Here is an 18,449-nt window from a genome sequence, read left to right on the forward strand (position 1 = left end):
TCCAATTGTGTTGTCAAAAGGATTCCTAAAGTGTCGCAATTGTAATGAAGAAGTCCACACGGCCAATAACAAGGGATGTTCTAAGTTCCCCAAAATTGATTAATCAAAGTGTAAATATTACTGAAAAATCGGAACTTAAAAATATACCTGTAAAATCTAAAGACTCTGGCAAATCAGTTAAATCCTCTCATGCTATTCCTGGCAATTCATATGTAAGTGTTACTAAGATTAGTACTGTTACCAAAAATATTCCTAATTCTGCACATGTTGATAAAAATATTAATAACGGTAATGATTCAAGTTTCGGATCACTCGTTGAAATCTTTAAATTAATTAAAGAATGATATAATATGTTCAAGGGTAATTCCCTGTCTAATATAATTAAGAAAATAGCTGCTAAAATGCCGAAAATACAAGCTACTGAACATGCAATAGATAAACTGTTCCTACTTTTCAATCGAGGAAATTTTTGCCAGCAACAATTAAGTACTTTATGTGACTGTAACAGTTCCTAATGAGAAGATACTCATATATGTATATATAAATTTAAATAATAATAATAATAATATATTAGCAACTATGCCTCCACGAACATTTAAAAGTAATATTCAAATACTCGGCTTGATGCTCCTCTGTGCCTTTGCCAATATTTATATGTATCTCACCACTTATTTAAGTATTTTCTATTGTATATTGTAAATTATTGCTTGTTCATATCAGAGTCTTACTTGCATATACTTAAATACATTTCCAACATTCTCTAATTTACAGACCAGGGTCGAATAGGTGCGGGGCCCGATTGGAATTTTTTTGTGGAGCCCTCTCTATATATTAAATATTTAAATAAAATTATAATTATTTAAATATAAAGAATAGCGAACTACAAATGCAAGAAACAATTGACATTTGATACTAGCTATGCATCCACCACTGGCTAGTACGGTTTCGCAACTAGTTGCGCGTGCATATACCTGCATAGTAGTTTACGTACGTAAAGTAGTTCACGTACGTAGTGCAAAATCTCTCTAATATAGGGCTATCCTGATTAAATTCAATACATTTGACATGAACTTTTACGGGTATCAGTTTTCTATATTATAAAGTATATATTATATAATAATAAACACATTAATAAATCTCATCCAGCAATGCGAACTTAAAATAAATATATTTTTAATTATTTGAATAATAAATAATTTATCCATTATCATCAAAAGCAATTTGCTTTAAATTTCGAAATTGTTTTTGTTCATTTTGATGGTAACGCGGGGCCCTTTCAAATGAGGGGCCCGATTGTGCCCAATCGCTCCAATCGCCCTTTATCCGGCCCTGTTAATTTATATTCTCTCACCAACAGACTCGCACTTCCAGTATCTATGCATATGTTTATGTATTTCCTTTGCAGCACTTTCTGTCATTAGCTTTAAGGTTTACCAGATGCTTGATTTAACTGTCTATCGAACTTGGACCGAACACATTTTGTTAATACTTACCCAGTTTAGTACAAATTCTCACTATTCTATACCTTTTTGGATTAAGTTTAGGCTAACTTATTGAACTGAATTCGTGTATCCAAATTCATTATGATTCAAATTATTTATCTGCTTTCTTTTGACAGGATTAAGAAAAGCACAAATTCTTGTTCGATCAGGGGTAGGGTCTTCGTTCCAACCACCCTCGTGTCGGCCCAACCACTCCCAACTGGGACCAACTAAAGAATCGGCCCAACCACTCCCACACCGGTCTAATGAATACATACAGCCTAACTAATTCTAATTGTAAAATATACTTTCCACCTATTTATTTGATGGAAACATAGATAATAGAAATAATAATAAATTTAACAGAAACTGTAATAAAGAACCAAAAATTGGAATCTATGAAACTAGTTTGGTGAAGGATCCGTCACGCTTAAACTTTAAAGAATTCGTTTCTACTTGTCGTTCATTCTCCCACATATACTCATAAAATAAACTTCAAAATAGCAAATATTAGTTTTATATTTTGAAAACTCTTTCTTAATGAGCCTCATGTTCTTTTATTCAGTTTTTGATTTTTGAGGAAATTGACCGACAAATTTTGATCATATTCTTTTGAAACGCATGGCAACGATCGTTAAGCGGGATTTATAATATGTTGTGTTCTGCCAAATAGCGGTACTGTTGTTATTGTACGTTATACTGTGTTCGTGAAGAATATATAATAATCTGGTAACTGACAGAACTCGTAAGTTAATGATTTTGTTTCTTACTTTAGTAACTATTATTTACCGTTTTCATTATAAGCCTTTTGTTTATTGAATTTAAACCGTGAAACGATTCAAGAAAGTTAAATTTTTTTTTAGTCCCACCCGAGAGCCATCTTATGTTGTGTTGCATGTATATACAAATGTAAATAATGTATTTAAACTCGATAAAAGTTGCTTACATAAATTGAAGCATTTGTTTGTAGAATTTTTTAGTGTTTTCTTTAATTTGAGCTGCTAGTCTTATATATTTAAATTACCTTAAATTCAGTCCTATTTTTAATATACGTAGGAATACGAAAAATTAATATTGCATGCTAGCAAGAAATATAGCTTTTTTCATTCTTTTCTAAAGATGGGGAAAATTTCATTAACAGTCATTGTCAACAATTGAAAATGTTGAAATTTCCTTATTATTTTAATTTTTAAAAAGTGAACAAAATTCTGTGTAATATACATGTCTGAAAACAGTTTGAGAACGTTTTATATTTACGGGTGCCTGGCGATTTTTAGCGGTACATGGACACCGAGTTTGTGAAATTTTTTGGCTTTGTTATTTTTGTGCCAAAAATCGCCGATACACAAATCCAAAATAATAAGACGAAGAATTGCACAAACTCGGTATCCATGTACTCATCAACCTATTTTCACTTGAAAAAAATCAGAGAATTGCACAAACTAGCCATTATGCACTCCCTTGACTTTGTCCATGTTCGCATCGATACATATTCATTTAAAAAGTCAAAGGAGCAGCCAGCAAAATATATATAATCTCAATAAACTACACTTTAAATCAAACAATGAAATAAAATAAAAAAGGAAATTCATCTTAGTATTACACAAAGGAAATATCCACTTAGCTTATTTATGAATTTTCGAGTCCTCAGTCAAAAAATATTCCTTAACAGCATACAAAAACTTCGTAAATTATCTGAACTAGAATGTGTATACTGGCATCGCCACATAAATTCTCAAAAATTTTGGATGCTGCTTAAAAATCCTCTCAACAGAGGAGTGAAAAATATCTTCTGTTGTGCTGGTATCGTCCGATTTTCAACCATACACATTTCCTTCCTATGAACAGGACACTTATAATGGCTACTAAGTAAACATTCATTTACATACCAGTCAATTAATGCTTTTTCCCTTTCATTCCAAATGGTACAAAAATTTCAAATTAATCTTACCATATTCAGCCATTTGGTTCGCCAAGTTGTTTCATTTGTGGTAGCCTGAGTAGTTGAATGTTATGGAAACTCTATTATGGCATAATCGGTTGCATTATTCCATGAAATTTTGACTCGTAGGATGTTTTAAGGGTTTTTGTGGTGTGTGTTGGTTAGGAAGTACATTGCTTGTTTTGTTATTTAGACAGTAGAATGGCTGAATGTAGTAAGATTAATTTGAAGTTTCTGTACGATTTGGAATGAAAGAGGAAAAGAGCATTAATTGATTGGTGTGTAAATGAAGGTTTACTTAGTAGCCATTTTAAGTGTCCGGTATGTAGGTAGGAATTGTGTCTGGTCGAACGTAAAGACCGTTCAGATAGATTTGAATGGGTTTGTAGGAAGAAAGGTTCAGATGGTCACTATGTCAAACGTTCGATCAGAAAGGGAACGTGATTCGAAAAAAGTCGTTTGGGTACGATTCATATTTTTGATTTTTACGTGGTTCTGGGTCTATGAAGCAAACTCAAAAATCATTGAGACGAAATTGAATATTAACAATAAGAAGACTGTAACGGCTTGGAAAATTTTTTTTAGAAATGTGTGCATGGGTATTTGTCTTCGGAAAGGTGAAAAGATTGGGGGTGCAGGAGTCGTTGTTGAAATAGATGAAAGTAAATTTGGAAAGTGGAACTATAATAAGAGGTAAACGAGTGGTGGGAAAGTGGGTGTTTGGTGGAGTAAAGCAAGAGACAGGAAGGGTTATTTTTTTTTTTTTTTTTTTTTTTTTTTTTTTTTTTTAAGTGGTTGGGGACAGAAGGAAAGAAACTTTGTTGGATGTAATCGAATGAAATATTCTACCAGGTACAACTATTACGTCTAAGTGTTGAAAGTCCTATAATTGTCTTTCTCATAATGCATTCGTTTACCTTTCTGTAAATCATCCACTGACGTTTAAAGATCCAGAAATGGGAGCTCATATTAACAATATTGAAGGTATGTGGACTGTGGTGAAAAGAGATTTTCACAAGAAGTGTCATCGAAAGTCTGGAACTACGAGGGATATTTTTTACTCTTATTTTTGTGAATTTATGTGGCAATGACAATATATGGATTAGAGTTCAGATAATTTAAAAAAGTTTTTAGATACTATTAAGGAATTTTGTGTTCCACAGACTGAAGAAGAAGAAATTTCTAAATAAGGTAAGTTTATATTTGCTTTGTATAGCGCTTAGGTGCATAAGAGGTTTTTCCTTTTTTATGTTATTTTATTGTTTGGTTTAAAATGTAGTATGTATTTTTTGTTTGATTCTACAGTAGAATTAGGTGCTTCTTTGACTTTTTAAGTGAAAATATATCGATGTATACATGGACAAAATGAATTTAGAGCACAGTGCCAAGTTTGTGCAATTCTGATGTTTTTTAAGTGAAAATAGGTCGATGTGTATATGGATAAAGTCAAGGAAGTGCGCTATGCTTAGTTTTTGTGCAATTCTGTGATTTTTTTTTTTTTTTTTTTAAGTGAAAATAGGTTAATGTGTACATGGATACCGAGTAAGTGCAATTCTTTGACTTCTTATTTTGTCTTTGTGTAGTGGTGATTTTTGGCGTTAAAATCGCTTATATATCATATTATGTGACTATAGCCAGCACAGTACAAAAGATAACTGAAATAACAGCATTGGCCAGAATAATTATTTTTTTAAATGGCATGATAAAGAGTCCCATGGCTTAAGTAGAATATTCTTTTAGGGACCCTCAATTGCCCCTTTCCTTATTCTTTATGGAAACAAAAAAGTGTCATAAGTTTTGGCTTGACTTTGGGGCCCCTTGAAACATGAGTATTTAGATTTCTGTGCTTCGTAAGCCTAAGCTGCAACCAGGCCAAGTTGTTTAATTTGTTTTTTAAATCAAAGCTGAGTTTAAGTGAGACATAGTTGCAGAAATTCATTTTGGCATAATTTGAAATGCTTTATGCAATAAAAACCATTTTATTGAGACTGATATGCATGAAAAAATTAATGGAATGCAAAAACATTTGCTGAATTTAACCCATAATCATAACATTTTTGGAACAGTAAGTAATGAAGCTAAATGTAATAAAAAAATGTGTTTTATGTGTGTGTGTACTACAGCAGTAATATAAATTATTCTATCACGTTTTTGAAACAAATGAAGAATATTTTTTTCTTTATTTACTATCAAAGGAATTAGAAAATAGATATTAAAATAGTAAGATTGATTAAATATCAGTTAAGTATTATATGTGGCTATAATTTCAGTAAGAATGACCTTCTCTTCAACAATCTTACATTCTTGAATTCAATCCATTGTTTATTTGCTCCTTTATTAGTTTACAGCAAAGCATGTGACAAGGGCTATCTGTTTATGTAAAAGAGCATGCTTTCTTGGAGGAATTTCTAAGGAAAGTTGGCTTTTATTCGTGTTGTACATGAGAAGAACAAGACAATTTTCATACAGCCAGGATTCGAAATCTGCAGTTGAATTACCAGTCCACAGCAGCTTTAACCACTCATCCACTGCTGAGCATTTTCGAATGCATTCCAAATTTAGTTTTTCCCGCTTAAGGATCTTTGCATCTCCGACTTGGATTCTGGTTATACTTATATCAATCACACCTCTTAATGGAGACATGTGTGCACAACAAAAGCATTTGGGAATATACAAACATTTTGTACTCTTTGGTCAAAGCATACATAATTACATGTCTTGGTTGCTGCCATTGGGAAATAGTAATAAGACTGACCAGTCACCATGTTAGATTTTAAACTATCAGTAAGTGACTGAGAAGAAAGTTTGCTGAACCACTTGCCCCCCTATAATCATCGATTCTGCTAGTGAGATCCATAGCATGTTCAGTAGTCAAAGATGTAATTATTATTATTTTGTAAGGCAAACAGTGCTTCTATAAAGTTGAAATCTAACTAAATATTCAATTGGAAGATAAACATGCTAATTAAATTTTAAAATTTTCAAACAGCCTTTTGTTCCTGAAAAACCTGTGTCTGATCACCTTTGAAATCTATAGTTTATTCAAAATGTATGCCAAAGTAAGATTGTCTTTTTTCCCAGTTTTAAATAATTAAGCATAAAACTCAACATATTACTAAGTATCTATATGTGTCCAATAATGTCCGAGTAGCAAAGTTTAGTCCGAGGTTTGAATCCAATGAACGGGCTGGCTGCATGGGCGTTTTCGTGATTTTCTCCATGTATAACATGTGTATGAGCCAGTTTCCCTTAGAAAGTCCTCCGCAAAGGTATCCATTCCCATAGATAGATAGCCCTTAAGGCTTTGCTCATAGTCACAGTCACAATCTACAATATGCAGGGTGTTTCAAAAAAATGTACTCGCCCTTCGAATGACAAGAAAAACATTATTTCTGAACATGGATTGAAATGGAATGGCTTCGAATACAGAAGACAAATATAATTGAGGAATCATGTTCATGAATGTTCAAATTGATGACCATCATTGTCTGGACAACGCTGATAACGCACACCTAGGGAAACGTCATGAAACAGGTCATTAGGAATATCACGACACTTTCTTTCAGTTTCCAACTGTGATGCATCAGTTGTTCTTGGTTTGGTGTGATAAACTTTGTCTGTCAGACATCCCCACAAAAAGAAGTCCATGGGCATGAGGTCTGGGGAACGTGCAGGGTATTCAATAGTACCCCTTTGTCCAATCCATGTGTCTGAAAAAGCTGCATCAAGGTGTGCTTGTACATTGCGATGGTAGTTGGAAGGTGCTCCATCTTGCTGAAAGTAAATTTCATCATCATCAACAAACATCTGAAATTTGCGGACTGAAAAACTTCTGAAGCAAGTTGAGGTAACTCTCACTAGTGACAGTTCCATTAAAAAAATTGGTCCTATGATACCTAGTGTGGATATCACACACCACACTGTTACTCCTGGTAAGTTTACATGGTTTTCAAGTGTTACATGAGGATTTACAGGACCCCAATACATGCAATTATGGCCATTATTGGAACCATTTAATTTTAAGAATGCCTCATCGCTCCACACAATTTTGTGTGGAAATCCTGCATCTTCTGCACATTTTGCCAGGTACCATTCACAGAATTGAACTCTCTAGTCAGGATCTTCTTTGTTGACTGCATAGATTAGTGTTGGAATGTAGCATTTCCAGTGCAGAGGCTTCATTATGCGATAGACGCTATCTTTTGAGATGTGGGTTTCCCGAGCAGTTTGTCGAAGAAATTTCTGTGGTCATCGAAGGGGTGTTTCCTGCGCCTGCTCTTCTTTTCCAGGGCTCCTGGATGTCTGTGGTCATCCAGAACGTTTCTTGTTCTGAGCAGTTTCATCTGCTTGAAAATTGTCTCTCATGCGAGCAGTGGTTTGGCACATTGATAGGGATTTTGCAAATTCCCATCTGTATCATCTTTGCACTTCAATGGTGTTTTCGGTCTTCCAATAACATTTCAGGTCAAACTTCTCTTTTCCAAGCTGATTTCCTGCCATGCTGTGATGAATAAATTACACCTGCAATTAAAAAAAAAAAAAAAAAAAAACAGCATGTTAGCGACAGTTAAATTGTGAGTACATTTTTTTAGACACCCTGTATTTTAAATTTTTTAAGTAGAAATTTGTCCTTTTAACTTCACAAAATATTTAGAGGTATGCATAACCATGTCTTTCGGAAAAAAAAAAAAAAAAGAGATAAATGCTAATTTCTGTAAATTCAAAATTATTTAGAATGCATTTTATTTTTTTTTTTTCATTTTAGATACTGCATTTTATTCTTTGGTTCCTATTAAATGTTCTGGCATGTATAAATTTTAGTTTTGCAATCTCCTAATTTTTTTTAACCTTCCTCTGAAAGTATAGCTGTGTGCTTTTATTCTGATCTGATCCATAAAGATGGTCCATTTAGAGTCTTCATTTAAATCAGGTAAATTTTAATTTCATTTGTTTTTTATTTTAAACTTTTAAAAAACTTACTGAAAATGATTTTTAAAACATAATTTTTTTTAAAACTATTGACATCCTGCCTTAAGATTAGTACTGATTTTGCATAAAGTGTGCTCTATATGTTTTGAAAGATAATCTACTCCCTTTTTCTCCCATAAAAATAGCAATGCTGATAACAAATCTGTAGCCTTTGCTACTGATATTCAAACTAAATTATGATTAGGAACAGTAAGAATCAGGAATAGCTAATTTTACTGCTTTTATTTTTCAGCTATCAAAATAACTGCTACCTGAATTACAGTTAAAAAAGAGAATCATTCAGCATAAAAGAAATATAATTATGAATATCTAATTGCTGCCATTCTGTGTAAAAGAAATATAAATATGAATAAATTATTGCCATTCAACATAAAAGAGATATAAATATGAATATTAACAAAAGATTAAAGTTAATTTTATGAGATAATTAAACACATGATAAAATGCTTGAGATAAAAAATAATTATTACTCGTGCAATAACTGGGTCACTACAAATCTACAAGACAAGGGCTTCATGAAAATGCTTTTTGGAAAGTTAGAATTAAACTCATTAACTAAATGATGCTAATACATTTTTGATGAGATGATAGAGAGTTGATGTATCTAATTCTCTAACTGAACAACTTATTTTCATATTTTTTCCCAAAGAAAATTGAAAAAAATCATTAGGATACCAACAGTGGATATTCATTTGTGTAACAAATGCTGTAATTACATTAAGAACTCTGAAAAGTGGAAACTTTAATGGATGACCTGTTTATTTCACCAGCATGAATTCGAATGATGCAATGCTTTCTTTTATTTACCTCAGTTTTCAATTAGGTTACCGTATTTTTTAGAATAGTTGTCTAAATGTATGGCAGCCTGAAATGAAGTGATATTTTGCAATATAGACTAATAGCAATTTTGATTACTTCTTAGATTTTAAAGCTAATGTTATGCATTTTTTATAACATTAAAACTCCATTCAGAAACAAATTTCAATTTTTATTGCTTTAACATTTATTTCTGCAAATTTTTGCTAAACCTTCAAAGTGGCACAAATAAAAATGAATAAATTTTGAAAAGGAAATGCACAAAGAGGCTTTTTAAGCAGATACAAAGGCTAGAATTGGGAATTTTGAAATGAGCCTATTACAGTATCCTGCAAACTCAATATAATGTGCCACATATAGATAAATATGCATAAATAATAATTATATAAAAGTATAAAAGCTGAATGTCTTAAAGGTGGTGCAGCTGCTCATCTGATGGTAAATAAATAAATAATAAATATATCTATTGTATGTAATATTTGCTCTGTTTTGCCAACAGATATCTTTAAAAAATTCCAAAAAGGCTGTTGAGTTGTACAAAATGTTGAAATATCGGAGTTGAGTTTGCGGCACTTTACTGTATAGGGTATTGGAAACCTACTTTTTTATTCTTATGGCATAAAATAAGTTGTTCCAAGTTACATAAAATACAGTATAAGTCCAAATAAAATATTTTATTTTATTAACAATATGCTTTCAAATTATCAAATATAATAAAATATTCTTATCTATCATCGGCAATAATGTCAGATATGAACTTGCACAAACCAAAAAAATAATACAACATGCATTTATTTTACGTCAGAATAAAGAATTCAGAAGTTTCATGAAATATATTAGTAAATTAATTTTTGATAAATGTCTGTATTGATTGTAAACTGTGCAACACTTTTATCTTCATCAAAACCAATGTATAATTTTTTAATGTATTAATTTTGAAAAATTGCATATAATAAAGTGTGTACTTTCATTTTTCATATTGTTTCAAGTTAAAAATAAGGACAATGTGCAGGAATTATTGATTGACATACTTGAATCTGTTCTTCATGAAGCTGATAAGACAGAATTGGTGAAGAAATTTTGTGACTTATATGATTCTGTGAGTATTTTTCTCCCTCTATAAGTCGTTCAGAATTGGAATGCCTTTTATTGATTAATAATCAACCGGGGTTTATATTTATTGACTTTTAATGAAATTTTGATAACTTATCTACAACCATTGCAAAGTAAATGTAATGAAACAGCTTAAATTTAGCTGAAATGAAGTCTACCGTAGTCTCTTAATTTTAAGGATACATATTCCTAAATGTACGTTAATAATGTAATCAAAATCTAACATCAACATGTTCTGTTTGTTACATCAGCATATCCATACAAAAATTTCACAATTGCCACTAAACTTCTAACTTTATATTGAAACATTACATTTTTATCATTCAGTTGGCTGTAAACTGAAATTCATCTTGAGGGAAAATTCTAAAAGCTTTCAACTGTAAAATACATAGAAATTTCCATGCAAATAATTTCTTACAGAGCGTCTTTTTAGACTTTTTTTTTTTTTTTTTTTTTTTTTTGTGAATCAGTGAAATGAACATAGGACGCTATTTTTATAATATTATAGTTACCCTTCTTTTTTTTATAAACTTAAGTAAATCCATATGAAAACTTACCTAATTCTAAATAAGATTTTTAAAAGCAAACATAATTGCCCATCCATATCCTATAAATTCCAAACATATCAGGCTGAAAAGGATGCTATATTTTTCATAAGAAATTTTAAATGCTAAAATGTCTTGTGTTGCAAAGAAATTCTTGCATCATATTTTAAATAATCTTTTTAGTAATTGTATAGTTATTGATGGTAACTAAAAATATTTTAATTTCTTTGTTAAAATCTAGTTGAATTATGTCTGCATTTTCAAATCTGTATGTGGCTGATTTATTTTTAAACAACAGAAATGTAATTTACAAACATATTTTTTGCAAAAATGAAACAGCAATAATTGATTGATAAGCATTCCTAAATTTTATTTTGGTAAATAATAAGCCGTCCATAACAAGTATTTCCTGTGTAGAAGAGTATGTATAGAAACAATTATTTTTAAAGAAATTTCATTATATATATATAATTACAAAACAGTTTTGTATATATATGTACACACACACATAAGGTGATTGAAAAACATCTGGCAAAAATGCAATGCAGGTAGAAGGAACAAAAAAAAAAAAAGCAGATTTTTTAATGGAATGTGTGACCAAATGACACATTGAGGCAATATAGGATGCTGTTGAGTAGTAGATAAAAGTGTTCTTTTGGTGTAAATTGTCCTTTCCCATGCAGATTTCAAGTGCTGATGTGCAGTGATACGTGAACACATACCTCAATGATATACTCTGTGTTCATGGGATTGCAGATGGAAATGGAGTAGTTTCTCAAAGGAAGTACTCAGGATTCATTCTCTGTAACTTCTTTTACTAGCTGCAACCTTATAGATAAAACACATATCAATAAATTCAGTTTTTATGTAGTGAAGCATACTTTTCAAAACTTGCACTGGAAATTATGATTTACACTAACAAAATGCTTTTACGTAATGCTCAAAAGTGCCATGTACTATTTCAATATGCCATTTGGGTGCATACGTTCCATTAAATTTTTGCCAAATATTTTAAACCATCTTGTATATAAATTTCTACCACTCTAAAAATTTGTAATGGAAGAAAAGTTGGAAGTTTTTCAAGATAAAAAGTTCTTTTATTTCATCTCTGTTTGTGCAATATGAAATTAAAATTCATTGTATCTGAACTCCATACAATGATTGAGGTTTACTGAATTAATTGTGATTGCAAATAACATTTCAAAACTAATATTTTTAATGTAAGCAGCAGTACTGCTTATGGCTGTGTAAGATGTCCTATATTTATGTAGAATGTATTTGCTTTATATTTGGTACTTTTCCGTTTCGCCGGCGCAAATCTCGCCAAGCAGACTTTATTAGCGACAACATACAGTATACACATAAAAAATATTTAAAAAAATGTTAGTTCTAAGAATTCTTTTTTTGAAGGCATAAACATTTTAATATCGCTTAAAATTTTATAAAAAGCCAATAAAAAAAGACAATAAATTTGTAAAAAGACATTAACTTAAGAATTTAATTTGCTTTCATGGTTCAACATCCTGATTCGCCGGTTCATATCACGTGACCCCAAGCGATCTCATCTCACGTAAACTACTCTACAAAAATCTAATGCTCTCAGTAATTATCTACATTAATTCAAGTTAAATCTTGATTTGGAACACAAGTTTAAATGCAAGAAATATTTCAATTCGTACGAATAGCTTACTCAGAAATTATGTAAAACTGCAGTGCTTTACTTCGCTAATGCATTCTCATTAGAACTGATGAATTTAACCCTTGACTTTACCTTTTCTATATTTTCGGCTTCGGGTAAGCACTGTGATTGCATCCTAATTGACTTAATTACCAAAAACGGTCTTAGACATAAAACTGAACTATCTGGTAAAAACTGTATGTAATTATATGCCAGTATCGAAAGAAAAAATCAATCTGATAAGAAAAAGCTGCGACTTGTTTTGAAAATGAGGCGTAAAAGGTTACCAGCAAGAATATTCCGTTTGGCATCGGTTGTACCATTACTGACGACTTTATCGCTTGCGCCGGCAAAACGGAAAAGTACCTTATATTTTATTTTGGTTTAATAATCATAAAGTAATTTCTAAACTCTTGAACAAGATGTGAAAACATATATTCAAGAATATAAGGTAATAAATATTTTAGTGCTACTGAATTAAGGATAGGTGGTGATATACAAGTATTGCAAAGCCGCTCCCTGATATCTGTACATGTCAGGACACTGCTGTTAGGATTTGTATAGCTGTATGGCCATTTGTTTAAGCAGTTTTTATAAGTAAAATGATAGGTGAAAGTCGTGATTTTAGATGGTAAAGGACCTTTGGTAGAGGACCAATAATAATTGCTTGATTGTGAGATATTCAGTTTCAAAAATAAACTGTTTCATTAAAGAACAGCTGTAAAAAAGGTATTTAGGCTAATTTTGTCAAGTGAAATCTATTGAAAGGCAAGTACTTGATGATTCAAGGTCATTATTATTATCATATAGACCAATGAGATTCACCTCCACTACACAGAAGTAGGGAAATTTTTTAGCCTATTCTTTCAGCATATGTCAAAAGGATTTTAAGATGTGACTTCACATTCTAATTTCTAGGATTCAGTGAAGAGCTGAATAATTTTTTTGTGTGTAGAAGGTGGAACATGTTATTGCAATAGCATCTGATAGATTGTGAGAAATGGCTCATGATTGGGAAAATGGAAGCAGGATAGACACTAACACAAGTCATTAAAGATCTAAAAGCATGAAAAGCATCTTGTGAAGAATCTAGAAACGGTTAAAGGCTATACTTAGCAGTGTATGTAGACAACCAGGCCAAACATACTATAATAGACTTTTAGGACCATTATTTGGCAAAAACTACAAAATAAATTGACTGTTAAAGTTAGTCCAAATTGCAGGATAGTTCACTGTATCTCTGAGAACACGATTGTTCAGATATGACATGAGTGACATGCATATGCATGAAAAAAAGCTGTAAAAAACAAGCATCTTAACTCTGGCTGCAAAATGCACTTGGTTGAAGTGATTGTTGTGACTGGAGTACAGCTGACTTAAACCGAGTTCTGTTTACTAGTGAGTTTTATTTTTGTATGGACAATGATTCCAGACATGTTACAACTTAGTGGGAGTAAAATGCTTCCAATAAACCTGAAAACATCTATGAAAAGTATCAGCATGAAGAAGGTGATGGAATTATAGTATGAGCAGGCATAAGTTTCAGTGGCCAAACTGATCTACACAATCTTACCAGTGCAGCTATGAATGCTGAAATATATAGAGATAAGTTTCTCCACTCATATGTCAAGTTGCTTAGGAGTGTGATTGGTAATAATGTTTTCCTAATGAATCATAATGCCCATCATGGTAATGCTGCATTTATGACTGATTACCTTGATAGCAAAGGGATCCAACAGATGGAGTGGGCTTCAGATTCTCAAGACTTAAATTCGGTAGAACATGTGTAAGATAAACTAGGAGGCCAACTTCCTCCATTGCAGCCCTTAGCTAGCACTGTCCAGCTATTCATCATGAATATATTTTGTTATTATAGAAACTGCTGGGCAATGTAATATACAGCATGGAAAATCATTGTAAAGCTTTGATTTTGGTCAGGGGTAACCACGACCCATTTCAGTTTTTCTGTGCACTTTTGAAAAAATTTTAATAGCAATTTTTCTATACCCAACTTTAAAGCACACTTTTCATATTCTTATTTAAATTTATTTTTTGCAGAAATAAGCAATTCTCTGTTTTGAAGATATGTTAGATTTAGCAAAATGGAGTTGTTCCATGTTCTTAGCTGCAAAATCATTCAACAATGCACAAGGTTTTATATCTGTCCCTTTAATATTTCTCACCAGTGTAGTTCCAAAATTGAGAATTTTTCATTCTACAGTATTAAGGGTACGACAAGAGTATGCAAAAGTAGAAAAAGAAAGAATATTTTGGCAAAGTGAGAGGGAAAATTCACCTTGAAGGATCATGCTCTGCAGGCCATATTGTATGTAGCCAACAACATCAAACCTTAGCTGAGACAGCTAACTAACTGAAGGGATGGTCCAATTTAATAGTTGAAAAATTGTGCAGTACTTCATCATAATACTGATACTTAAAATAAAACAAGGAATCATGAATAAAAAATAAAAACCGTTAACTTAAAAAAATTAGTGCAATAATGTTAAAAAATCCAAACCTGAGGAAACCTAATGTTATGTATTAATTGTTTTTATTTTCAAGCTTTAAGTTGTTTTGCTTATTTAATTCAGTTTTTATAAGTATTAAAGTTATTAACTTTTGCTTTAGTTGTTTAAAGTTGGTTGTAAGTTTAAACTGTAATTTTTGTAAACTTTAAATTTAGGTTTGGTTGCTTTAAAAGTTTTCCTATAGTGAAGTTGTTTAATTTTTTAATTTTAGTTACTTAAAATTTTATTTAGTTTTGTAATGTTTGTTTTGATCCTTAAGGTTATGTAACTTTAAATTATTTAAAAGTTTTTAATTTAGAATTTGGTTAACGTCTACCCCTCTTTCTGCTAATGTCTTTTGAATCAATAATTTCTGGTTGTAAGGTGTTGAAGAAGTATAATTTTTTTAGTAATATTAATTAAGGTTTTAATCAGCTTTTGTGTTAGCCAAATTTTATTATTTTTTTAAGTAAAGTTAATTATGTTACTCAGTTTGTATAACTGTGGTAAATTTGGATAACTCAAAATAGGTCTCTTGGGTTGGATTCTGTGTTAAAGAGATTTTAATTTCATGTATTTCTTGAGTATTATCTCAATTTAAAAATAGAAATTATGAATTTAACTAATGGAAATTTATATGCTTTTGTTTATATGTTAGAAAATGTGTACCTTTCTGGTGGAATTATAGGTTTTCACATAGCTTAATTGCTTAAGAACTTATTTGTAATTAAACGTATATTTTTAGCAGAAATGGCGCAGATTTCCTGACTTCGAAATGTTCACTTAGAAGCACAATTTTTAAGCTTCGAGAGCTGGGTTTTGACTGGTGATGAATGTCACCCATTTCTGGAGGGGTGAGCCTTCCCATAAAAAGGGTTAGTTGCCTTGGCATGTTTTTCGGTGAGAAAATTTAAAAGGTTGAATTATTCTTGGAAAAATTTAGAAATTTTTATATGGTTTTGTTCTTGGCGTGGTTGCAGATTTTTCTCATCTCTTTTGGGGACTTTTTGGAAATGTGGAAGTTTTCTGGTTTAAAACTCTTCACCTGTTAGAGGAAGATTTTCCTGCAAATTTTCCCCGCAAAATTTCTCAGATGGAGGAGTGGAGAAGACGAGAAGAATGGTTGTTGCGAATCTGTTTTCACTCTCACCGTTTCCAGCGTAACTAAACTCCAGCTTAGGGCTCCACTGAGAATTTTGTTTTGACCTCTTCAGATTGCCAGGATGAAGACTATTGCCTCGAATCATCTGTCACCTATAGAAAACTCTCTGCTCAAATTTCAGTGAAGTTCGCCGACATGTCACCCCGTGGAGTAGGCCTAGAACAGATGGACGGAGCCCAAAATATTCTGATGTTTCCCTCCAGTGCAACAGCCGCGCTACAGATTGCCGGGTTAGATGGTCAACTTGGTCCGCGAGATACCCGCTGTCGAATGCAGCTGATCTGAGCATCCTGTTTCGGGAAGTTCGCCGACATGTCACCCCGTGGAGTAGGCCTAGAACAGATGGACGGAGCCCAAAATATTCTGATGTTTCCCTCCAGTGCAACAGCCGCGCTACAGATTGCCGGCTTAGATGGTCAACTTGGTCGGCGAGATACCCGCTGTCGAATGCAGCTGATCTGAGCATCCTGTTTCGGGAAAAACTGTACCAGAAGATGTCTACTGACCAGGAGGTAACATTACTTAAATTTTCCCTTAGAGATGAGGATATTTAGCAATCAGCGCCGACCCCCTATTTCTCATTCAACCACCAATAATTTTACTATTTTGCTGTGAATTAATATTAAGTGTTTGTTTAATAAATTGATCATTGTTAAGTTAAAATTTAAATTGATTTCTAACTGCTGGTATTTCAGAGGAATATCCTTGTCTAATTGCAATGCATTCTATATTAAATAAATCAACTTACCTACTATTTTGTTGTGATAATTATAATACTTGCTTCGTACAATTTCTTAACCAGTTGTAGCACATTTTGATTACACAACGCAAATTGGTTTAACTTTTACTAGGTCATTTTGATATTATTGTTGGTGTTGTTCTTAAGATAATTAAAAGGCAAGTTGTTCATCACTTTCAGTTGATTTATTTTAATTAAGAGAGGAAAATTATACACCACAACACTAACAATGCATATAAACAAATTAACTGAAAAGTAAAAACTAAATTTACTGAGAATTAATTAAAAGAAGAAACAAAGATTTAAGCAATGGAAAATTCTGAACAAAAAACTTAAATTGCAAACATTTAGTTTTAAGATTTTTGTTGAAACTAATATATAGATAATAAACCAATCAAGATTGTATTAAGGTTCATAACTTAGAGAATCTAAAAACACTGAATTTGTGATCACACTGAAGATCATATGAACTTACCTACTTGTGATCTCATGTGCAGCTTTTTGCTACTTTCTGATTGTTCTGTTGCTAATTTAACTAAAAAATTTTGGTACCACTTATTTAAGGTGTTTTCTCTAGGCAGTGTTTAGGACCTTTGTGTTTGTACCAAGCATTCACTGTGTTTAAGTACAAAAATCTGCAGAACAATCACCTACATCTTTTCATGCTTTTTTGCATCTGAATGAATGGCATGCACTTGTAGAATTACTGCTGTAATCATGAATCCCAATAAGTTACCATCTAGTTCAAGGAGCATATAACAGGATTCTGTCAGCTGAAACAGCCACTGAGAAGCTTAGACTTGAAGCCCATTGAGCATCTCTAAGATACTCTGGAAAAATATTTGTAAGCAAGCCAATCACCACCACTGCCTTTAACTGGTTTATGAGAAATTGTGGAAGGCATTTGGAAGACAATTTCCATGAACTGTTGAATCAATGCCTCACTGTGTTGCAACTGCTACCAAAACCAAAGGACAACAATGCATTAATAATCAGGTTCCTTAATTCAGTGGCATTTCAGTATATTAAAAAGAGGCAAGCCTCAAAGTAAGTGGCCGTGCCACTCAAGTTGCCTTATGATGTTGTTAACTTAATCAAACTTATTTAAATGTTATAAATTATGCAAGTTTGAAGGTGAAATACATTTTCATGAAGAGGGACTGAATCTAAAAAAATTTACACTAATATCACACATAAAATTTTGTTCCATACATTGCTAGCAGTTATATGCAGTAAAACCACAGTTCATGAATTTAATTCATTCCTGAAGGCTGTTCATAAATTGAAATATTCGTAAACTGAAACTATTTCTTCCATAGTAATTAAAGTAAAAGGAATTTTCTAAAATATAATGGAATTATTAAATATAAAGGAACAAAGATAAATGCAATATTAAACAAATAAAATAGATAAATTTTTTGTTTTATTGTACCTGTATGGGGAGAAAATAAAATAGTTAGAGTATGATGAGGAAGAG

The 18,449-nt window shown here is 31.9% G+C and overlaps 1 protein-coding gene across 2 annotated transcripts in view; it reads left to right on the forward strand.

Annotated features, from left to right (window-relative positions):
* Positions 1-2,107: 2,107 nt before the first annotated feature.
* Positions 2,108-18,449, forward strand: part of Cap-G (Chromosome associated protein G) — a 68,487-nt gene continuing 52,145 nt past the window's right edge. Inside the window, exons 1-3 of one of the 2 annotated variants that reach the window (XM_085816072.1) lie at positions 2,108-2,226; positions 8,285-8,353; positions 10,218-10,327. In XM_085816072.1, the coding sequence (XP_085672198.1) occupies positions 8,323-8,353; positions 10,218-10,327 (141 nt within the window). In that variant the 5' untranslated portion in view covers positions 2,108-2,226; positions 8,285-8,322. The remainder of the gene's footprint in view (positions 2,227-8,284; positions 8,354-10,217; positions 10,328-18,449) is intronic. The other variant, XM_085816073.1, reaches the window with a different exon arrangement.

This window comes from Stegodyphus dumicola, chromosome 4 (genome assembly GCF_044657685.1).
Source record: "Stegodyphus dumicola isolate Sdum_Otavi_A_Nest chromosome 4, ASM4465768v1".
In the NCBI taxonomy this organism is placed as follows: Eukaryota; Metazoa; Arthropoda; class Arachnida; order Araneae; family Eresidae; genus Stegodyphus; species Stegodyphus dumicola.